This window comes from Lissotriton helveticus, chromosome 11, assembly GCF_964261635.1.
Source record: "Lissotriton helveticus chromosome 11, aLisHel1.1, whole genome shotgun sequence".
Taxonomy (NCBI): Eukaryota; Metazoa; Chordata; class Amphibia; order Caudata; family Salamandridae; genus Lissotriton; species Lissotriton helveticus.
In genome coordinates, this window is record NC_136072.1 from 56,031,300 (window position 1) to 56,041,207 (window position 9,908).

Below are 9,908 nucleotides of genomic sequence, written 5' to 3' on the forward strand. Positions count from 1 at the left end.
ATTGGTGGTGAAGTACAATGATTCACTCATCCTATTTGATTGCAAACAAGTTTCGACCTAATTTTTTAAGCCTAACTGGTCTACGGTCTTCTTTAAGGCCTACCTATTCCCTGCCTACCAACTGCATGAGCTCCATGCAAAAAATGAGGGATAAGGCTTTCATTCCCGTCTTGTGTAATCCTTTGGGATACCCAATAGAAAGAATGATATAATCATTAATTAACTAAATCAAGTACTTGGGTTCAAGAAAAACATTGGTGCTTAATGATGCTTTTCCCAAGCCAAACTCGTTATAACTCAGCCCCATGGGCGGTTACTGCAAATAAACAAAGTGCATGTATGGTGTCTAGAAAAACTGCAAGACATAAACTTCATGCCAAGCCAGCCGAAACCTTTTACACACATACCATTGGTTGTAAATGACTTGCCCTCTTCTGGGATGGTATCAAAAGCCATATTCAAAGCTGGGTGCAGCAGAATACATGGACTTTATTGTTTTAGACGGATGCTTACTGGGGTCTCAATACTACTGTCATTTGTTCCTTTTTACCATTATTATCTTAGGAGCTTTTTGCCATGTTTTCTGTAAAGGATGTATTTCCTCTCAATTGTTTGTTTTTTACAGCACACTAACACATGCTCCCTGATAGCTTTGTACTATACAAAAAAATTTTTTTTTAAATATTAAGTATCACACCTTGGATGTCAGGGTGGGCCACCATGTAGAGTAGGGCCCAAAGAAGAGCAGTTGCGGTGGTTTCTGATCCTGCCAAGAAGAGGTCACCCACGACCTGGACTATGCTCTCCTCATCAAATGTAGACTGGGGGTCCCCAGTGGTCTGGAAGGAGAAGCAGTAAACACACATTTTAGTGACTCATGTAAAATATCATATGCCTATGACAAAATTTAGATTTGATGGCAATATCTAGTGTTAGATCCACAGAGTAGCCTCACGGTATGTTATGTTACTTTTTACATAGCACACACATATTACACTGAATTCATTGATTTTAATCAAGACTATACCTTCACTATGGAAAGATGAATATGAAAGCATAAATGGACACGTACTCAGAATCAACTCACAAAACTAGTTTATAATTCTGCACCAAATTTTTGTCAATAGATTCTGGCTTTGCAAACCTACTCAAGTGCTTATACGTTGGTTTGCAAACCACCATTTGGAGTGAGATGCGATTCAACCTACCTCATTAATATTCATGCGGTAGGTCGCAAATTGCGACCACATTCTGATTGAACACCATCACAGTAATGGTGGCCTGCTGGGGTTAGTCGACAACAACATTTGTGATTGCATTTTAATACAGTCCTTTTTTTATTCATCTCGTTTTCCTGAAGGGAAAGGGTCTGCACATTTTTATAACTTTATTTCATATAAAGTTAAAAATAAATCAATAAGAAAAGAAGGGTATTAAAGGAGTTCTGAACTTCTTTTTGCAGAGATAGACCAGCTAAGAAGGGCAGCTCCTACTGTCCTGACCTGAACTGTGACATTGTGCAAATAAAATCAGAGCACAAGACATGTTTCACTGGAGTTCAGGGGTTGAATGAAGGATAGCAAATATTGCAAATTTAAAATGATGAGACAAAACAAGGCAATGCTATGAACATGAGTTGATATAGCATAGGCAGGAATAATTAACCTACAGTATGGGTGTAGTTCATGACAAAGATTTCAGGAATTGAGCAGTGGAAAGGAACAGAGGGAGCTGGAAAGTTCCTCCAGGAGACTTTGTTCAGAGATCCCTACCTTGGTGTTAAGAGATAAAAGATTGTGACCTAAGACCTGCATTCAGAATGCTTGGTTCAGGTCAAAGATCCATGGACAATATATGTATAGCAATTAGTACATTCCACATTACATGGCCTATCCCTGCTGACGAGGGGTGATACCCCGAAACACGTGTCCAGGGATGGCAAAGACAGCGAAGATAGCAGAAGATCGAAAGATGATGCATCGCAAACACTTTACTACATTGACCAGAGTCCTTAGGGGCGACACCGCCGGTGTGTGAGTAGTGTGCGACCCCACCCCCATTTGTAACTTTAAAGCTCCCGTGAGCAGTAGGCTGACGAGCCTGGGATCCCGCACCTACGCGCCTGAGTGGTACTATACCTGGCAGATATTGGCAGCCATCGGCAACCCCAGTACATGGCCTATCCCTGCTGACGAGGGGTGATACCCCGAAACACGTGTCCAGGGATGGCGAAGACAGCGAAGATAGCAGAAGATCGAAAGATGATGCATCGCGAACACTTTACTACATTGACCAGAGTCCTTAGGGGCGACACCGCCGGTGTGTGAGTAGTGTGCGACCCCACCCCCATTTGTAACTTTAAAGCTCCCGTGAGCAGTGGGCTGACGAGCCTGGGATCCCGCACCTACGCGCCTGAGTGGTACTATACCTGGCGGATATTGGCAGCCATCGGCAACCCCAGTACATGGCCTATCCCTGCTGACGAGGGGTGATACCCCGAAACACGTGTCCAGGGATGGCGAAGACAGCGAAGATAGCAGAAGATCGAAAGATGATGCATCGCGAACACTTTACTATATTGACCAGAGTCCTTAGGGGCGACACCGCCGGTGTGTGAGTAGTGTGCGACCCCACCCCCATTTGTAACTTTAAAGCTCCCGTGAGCAGTGGGCTGACGAGCCTGGGATCCCGCACCTACGGGCCTGAGTGGTACTATACCTGGCAGATATTGGCAGCCATCGGCAACCCCAGTACATGGCCTATCCCTGCTGACGAGGGGTGATACCCCGAAACACGTGTCCAGGGATGGCGAAGACAGCGAAGATAGCAGAAGATCGAAAGATGATGCATCACGAACACTTTACTACATTGACCAGAGTCCCTAGGGGCGACACCGCCGGTGTGTGAGTAGTGTGCGACCCCACCCCCATTTGTAACTTTAAAGCTCCCGTGAGCAGAGGGCTGACGAGCCTGGGATCCCGCACCTACACGCCTGAGTGGTACTATACCTGGCAGATATTGGCAGCCATCGGCAACCCCAGTACATGGCCTATCCCTGCTGACGAGGGGTGATACCCCGAAACACGTGTCCAGGGATGGCGAAGACAGCAAAGATAGCAGAAGATCGAAAGATGATGCATCGCGAACACTTTACTACATTGACCAGAGTCCTTAGGGGCGACACCGCCGGTGTGTGAGTAGTGTGCGACCCCCACCCCCATTTGTAACTTTAAAGCTCCCGTGAGCAGTGGGCTGACGAGCCTGGGATCCCGCACCTACGCGCCTGAGTGGTACTATACCTGGCAGATATTGGCAGCCATCGGCAACCCCAGTACATGGCCTATCCCTGCTGACGAGGGGTGATACCCCGAAACACATGTCCAGAGATGGCGAAGACAGAGAAGATAGCAGAAGATCGAAAGATGATGCATCGCGAACACTTTACTACATTGACCAGAGTCCTTAGGGGCGACCCCACCCCCATTTGTAACTTTAAAGCTCCCGTGAGCAGTGGGCTGACGAGCCTGGGATCCCGCACCTACGCGCCTGAGTGGTACTAGACCTGGCAGATATTGGCAGCCATCGGCAATCCCAGACCATGGCCTATCCCTGCTGACGAGGGGTGATACCCCGAAACACGTGTCCAGGGATGGCGAAGACAGCGAAGATAGCAGAAGATCGAAAGATGATGCATCGCAAACACTTTACTACATTGACCAGAGTCCTTAGGGGCGACACCGCCGTTGTGTGAGTAGTGTGCGACCCCACCCCCATTTGTAACTTTAAAGCTCCCGTGAGCAGTGGGCTGACGAGCCTGGGATCCCGCACCTACGCGCCTGAGTGGTACTATACCTGGCAGATATTGGCAGCCATCAGCAACCCCAGTACATGGCCTATCCCTGCTGACGAGGGGTGATACCCCGAAACACGTGTCCAGGGATGGCGAAGACAGCGAAGATAGCAGAAGATCGAAAGATGATGCATCGCGAACACTTTACTACATTGACCAGAGTCCTTAGGGGCGACACCGCCGGTGTGTGAGTAGTGTGCGACCCCACCCCCATTTGTAACTTTAAAGCTCCCGTGAGCAGTGGGCTGACGAGCCTGGGATCCCGCACCTACACGCCTGAGTGGTACTTTACCTGGCAGACATTGGCAGCCATCGGCAACCCCAGTACATGGCCTATCCCTGCTGACGAGGGGTGATACCCCGAAACACGTGTCCAGGGATGGCGAAGACAGCGAAGATAGCAGAAGATCGAGAGATGATGCATCGCGAACACTTTACTACATTGACCAGAGTCCTTAGGGGCGACACCGCCGGTGTGTGAGTAGTGTGCGACCCCACCCCCATTTGTAACTTTAAAGCTCCCGTGAGCAGTGGGCTGACGAGCCTGGGATCCCGCACCTACACGCCTGAGTGGTACTATACCTGGCAGATATTGGCAGCCATCGGCAACCCCAGTACATGGCCTATCCCTGCTGACGAGGGGTGATACCCCGAAACACGTGTCCAGGGATGGCGAAGACAGCGAAGATAGCAGAAGATCGAAAGATGATGCATCGCGAACACTTTACTACATTGACCAGAGTCCTTAGGGGTGACACCGCCGGTGTGTGAGTAGTGTGCGACCCCACCTTCATTTATATGATAACACAACTCACATGCTCGTGAAAAAACAACACATCACCCCCACCTAAGACACCCTCAGCCATTGTTTCCCAGTCCATAAAATACCTACCATTTACCCTAAATTTTAGTGGGCCTTTGAGGAAATCCCTTGGCTTGCTAGACATTGGAATGTTGGTAGCTCAATTGAAAACAATGGAGCGTTCCGGGCTTATAATGGCTGGTATAAGCCCGGAGCTCCAACATTCCAATGTTTCTTTGTTCACAGCTCTGGCTGTGAACAAAGGCTTCGGGGATCCTGAGGGGATTTCAATACCCTTGAGCTCCCTGAAGACTTTGTTTTATTTGTTAGAACATTCTGCCCTCTAGTTGCAGAATGTTCTAATAGCCTTATAGCCCTTCCTAGCAGGGCTACACCGGCTTTTAAAGTCCCTGTGCTTCGTTAAAGTCCCTCGCCTTCGGCTCAGGTCTTTAACGGTCAGCGGGCCTTCAATAGCCGGTATAGCCCGCTATAAGATACAATCATCAAACATTCCACTTGTCTCTACAATGAACATTATTTGCGTGTTCAACTACTTTAGCGTTATTTTTCTTACAAGTGTCATCTGGGAGTACCTTTTTAATGGTTATGTATTTGTACACACACACACGCAACACACACACAGGATGTATTTATTTGGGACCTACTGCACACTGACAGGTGAAATAGAAAAATGTCGGGAAACGTGTAAATGATAACCTGCCAAAGAAAAAATAAACGGAACCCATGATGTGAGAGTGGCCAGTAGGGAATCAGTAGATTTACCACAGAGTACCGCACACACTATTCTCATCTGCAAGAACCACTAAGGGGAATAGTCACATTAAAGCTGTACATGTTTTCTTAAAACAGTGAGTGACTATTTAATGCTGGTCAACATGAATACTAACTTGGCCCGAGAAGCGTTTTAGTTTCTACTTTTAACTAAACTTAGGTTCTCAATTTTTACACTTCTTTAACTAAACTCTGGCTATATCTGCCCTTTCTGTGTGTTTTGTTACCCACCTCAAAAGGTTATTTTTAGGTTAGGCCTTCCATGCAGCACATGCTGTCTGGTTGCAAAAGAGAAATAGTGGGCTTTCCAAGAACATACAGGGGCCTGTAGCCCACCCATTGCTTACCATTAGTTTCTTTCCGGTCACTCTCATTTGCCTACTTTTTATTAGAACATTGGAATGTTGGGAGCTCCATTGAAATCAATGGAGTGCTCCGGGCTTATAATGGCTGGTATAAGCCTGGAGCTCCAACATTCCAATGTTTCTTTGTTCACAGCTCTGGCTGTGAAAAAAGCCTTCAAGGACCCTGAGGGGATTCCAATCCGCTCACGCTCCCATAAGGCTTTGTTCTTTTTTGTTAGAACATCCTGCCCTCTAGTGGCAGAATGTTCTAATAGCCTTACAGCCCTTCGTAGCTGGGCTATACCGGCTATTAAAGTTCCTCTCCCTTGTTAAGGGCCCTCGCCTTCGACTTGGTCCTTTAACGCTGGAGAGGGCCTTTAATAGCTGGTATAGCCCTCTATGGCAGGCTATAAGTCTATAGTAGATGTATTTTTGTTAGTCTAATGTTTGTCCCTGCCACGAAGGATAGCTGCTTTAGTCATATCGTTGATTGTCAGGCTTCTGGGTGGCCTGTGTTCACTTTTAGGGAAGACTTTTTTTTATTTTTGTTTAAGCACATCATTTGAGTGCATGTCATCTCCAGCTGTATACCTTGGGTGTGGCTTTACCCCTCCCACTTCTGCAACCAGCTCATCCATTTTCTTTTTAAAAGCGCTTCAAACTCCATTTGAAAGCTTTCTGCTTTTCCTCTACTTTTTTAAATCTACTGATCCATTGCGGATCAGAAACTAAAAAGACAAAGCAGTGTTCTTTGTAAGTGCATGTATGTGTGTGTGTGTTGAATGCATGGGTGTGCCTACAAAAGGTGCATGTTTTTTCATTAGGTCTTTTCTTTTGACCCTGGTGCACAGCAGCTGCAATGTTGTTCAACATGTCAAAACAACATTAACAATGCCAACAGGTCTCATAGACTAGATCTGTTGGGTTTGCCAAAACATGTTGTGCTAGAAGTTCCTAATTACAAATCATACAATTTAATGTTCTATAGAAAATGGCTAATGGATGTGACTTCCCTATGTTTCATGTTGCTGATACCATGTTGCAAATTCGCATTCACAAACGCCGTTTGCGAATGCGAATTTGCAAAATGGTATGTATTAAGGAAAATCTGGTGCAAAACAAGGAATCGCAAAATTTGCGATTCCTTAAATGCAATGTATGAAGCAAAAAAAAAATGCAAATTATCCTTAAGGAATCGCAAATTACCACCAACTTCAAGTTGGTGGTAATTTGCGAATTCCTTTAAAAATGCAAATTTTTGCATTTTTCAACGTGCCATGTGACGCACATACATGCCCTTAGGGCATGTATGTGCGCCACATGTGCACCCATGCTTATTTCAGGGGTGCAACGGGGTGTCTTTTAGACACCCCTGCAGCCTTGAAATTATTCTCAATTTGCGATTCTCAAATTGCGAATCGCAAATTGAGAATAACTTCTCATTCATTCCTATGGGCCTCCTGGCCCATAGAAATGAATGGGAAAGTATTCCTTTATTGCGATTCGCAATTTGCGAATCGCAATTAAGGAATACTAAGAATTCGCAAAAAAAATGCAAATTTGTACATACATCCCGATTTGCGATTCTGAAATAGCGATTTCTAAAAAATCCCTATTTCAGAATCGCAAGTCAGGTTGATGATACATATGGCCCTAAGTGAGCTCTCTTACATAAGGCTCTTCTGGTCTCAACATGCATCAAAGTGAACTCACTACTATAGCGGGGATGGGTATTTTACCGAACTCTGGCAAATCTACTCTGGAGTGCAGATACATAAATCGCAAACTTGTTTTAGATAACCACTTATCACTTAGGGTCTAGTAAAAACCACCTTGGGCTGCTTGAGATTTGCTATCTCACTCCTTCTTTCACCTTTATTAGATGGAATGTTTTTTTACAAATGTATTTACAAATGTATTTGCATGCCTTTTGTTCTTCTACCTTATGCATGTTCTCTTAGAAATATGAAATGAAGACATACCAAAAATCTGCAAAAAATATGTGTCAGTCAAACAGATGTAGCGTAATTTGCAATACAGATAAATATGCGATACAATAACATGTTTGAAATGTTGCTTAGCACTCTTTTTATTAATTACAGGAATTGTGGCTTTTTCCTGACGAAGGCATAACTCGCGCCGAAACGTGCGTCGAAAAGTAAATAGTCTTGCTGCAGAATTGTCTACTTCTTTTATAATAACATTAATTTTTATGATTGTGATGATTTTATTGCATATATGTATAGAATAATACTGTGTATTAATGTTTTGTGCAATTCACATGTAATGAGCGAATAAATTAATAAAAGATAAATACTTTTCACATTTTGAACCTTACCTGTTGTTGTTAACTGGAGTTACATTGACTAGAGACACATATTCAGCAATTGCCTTTTATTTGGATGATTGCCTAGGAAGTTACTTTTCATTGTGTATTACCCTGCCCTGGGAATTGAAATTACCAGGGGGTCCTTGTTATTTTCGAATATTGACTACTCACCAGGTTGTGTAGAATTACAAGTAGTGGTAAGTGGTGGTGTATGTGTGATGCATACATTGCATGCCTGTTACCATTCTCTCTGTTCCAGCACTACAATCCATCGTGTCCGCCACAGTTATTTCTCTGCTGGACTATGGCAATGCTCTCTACCTTGGCCTCCCTCGGAAGCTTCTCAGGAAATTGCAGGTAGTTCAGAATGATGCAGCCAGGCTCATCTTCTCCCTCCCGAGGAGAACACGAGCTACCCCCCTTTTACATAAACTGCATTGGCTGCCCATTGAACATAGAGTGCAATTCAAGTGCCTTTGCATAGCCCACAAAGCTATTTATGGGATTGCTCCTAAATACATTAAAGATCGACTGGTAAGGTACACCCCAGGCAGGGCCTTGCGCTCCTCCAAGGCCTGCAAGCTTGCCCCATCAAGATTTAAACTTAAATCCAAGGGTGGTAGAGCTTTGTCGGTCCTCCTTCCTCAAATCTGGAACGAGCTACCGGAGATTTTACAAGGGGAACCGGTGCTATTCCCCTTCAGGAAGGCCTTGAAGACCTACTTGTTTAAAAAGGCAACAGCCTTAATCTAAACGGTCAGCTCGGCAGCAGGCGGATCATCAGTGATTATTTGTTGTGTTCCTTTCTTCAAAGCGCTTAGAGACCAGTGGTGATTTGCGCTATACAAAAATAAAGTAACATAACATAACATAGCCGGGTGCACTTGCAATGTGTGGCTAGTGCCTTCTTCATTAGATATGAATGGCACCAGTACTAAATAGAGGCTCTTTTTATGTGTTGCCTTTCCAGTTGCAACATCCTTCATGTAACTTCCACAGCAGAGGCACACAGACTCTCCGGAAGGTTTAGACCTGGCCTGAGCCGTGATTGAGGTTAAAAGACTGACCAAACCAGTTTCAGTGCTTTCAGAGCTTCCTCCTGTCTTGTTGAATTCTGCAAGAACCTGAAGACCTGGCTTTTCAATTAACCGACCTACCACAAGCAGGGCTAGGCACACACACCTGCTCAGTGCCAGGATACCGGGTGATAGTGCGCTTTACAAATGCACCCAACATAAGGGTTCTATCTGCAGACCTGAATAGAGTGTAACTTACTTCCTTGCAACGTGTGGCCATCCCACATCACCGTGCTCATCTATGAGTTCACCCCTTTTCCAGCATTTGGGACTGTATTAAAGATTCATAGAACCCAGACCAGAAGTGTGTTCCTACCTTGGAACACACATTCCTATGACCAGTTGCTTTCCATCACCCTTTCCAATCATTGAAAGGCCACCATGATTAGGGCCATGTTCATCACCAATGTTTTGGCAAAGGCATCCCCCTTCTGGGAAGAAAGCCCAGGAAAAAAGATGGCCACCAATGTTTAACCACATTTATGAACTGTGAACATAGGTCCACATGGGTGGACCTAGCTTCACTGAACTTCTCAGCTGACCCGTATAAGAACTGTCTGTTTATGACACTTTCTGGTATTTGACTGGACTTTGGAAGCTGCTCTACACACTAGCTTGAAGAAACATCTGACCAAGACAACCCATGTTGCTCCTTTGACATCCAGCCTATGCCATTAGAGGACCCCTGCTACTGAGCCCTGATGTCAGAGAGTCT

The 9,908-nt window shown here is 45.1% G+C and overlaps 1 protein-coding gene across 1 annotated transcript in view; it reads right to left on the bottom strand.

Annotated features, from left to right (window-relative positions):
• Positions 1–9,908, bottom strand: part of LOC144790707 (cytochrome P450 2J2-like) — an 83,148-nt gene that overhangs the window by 44,332 nt on the left and 28,908 nt on the right. Inside the window, exon 5 of the mRNA XM_078665427.1 lies at positions 698–839. Coding sequence (XP_078521553.1) covers positions 698–839 — 142 coding nt within the window. The remainder of the gene's footprint in view (positions 1–697; positions 840–9,908) is intronic.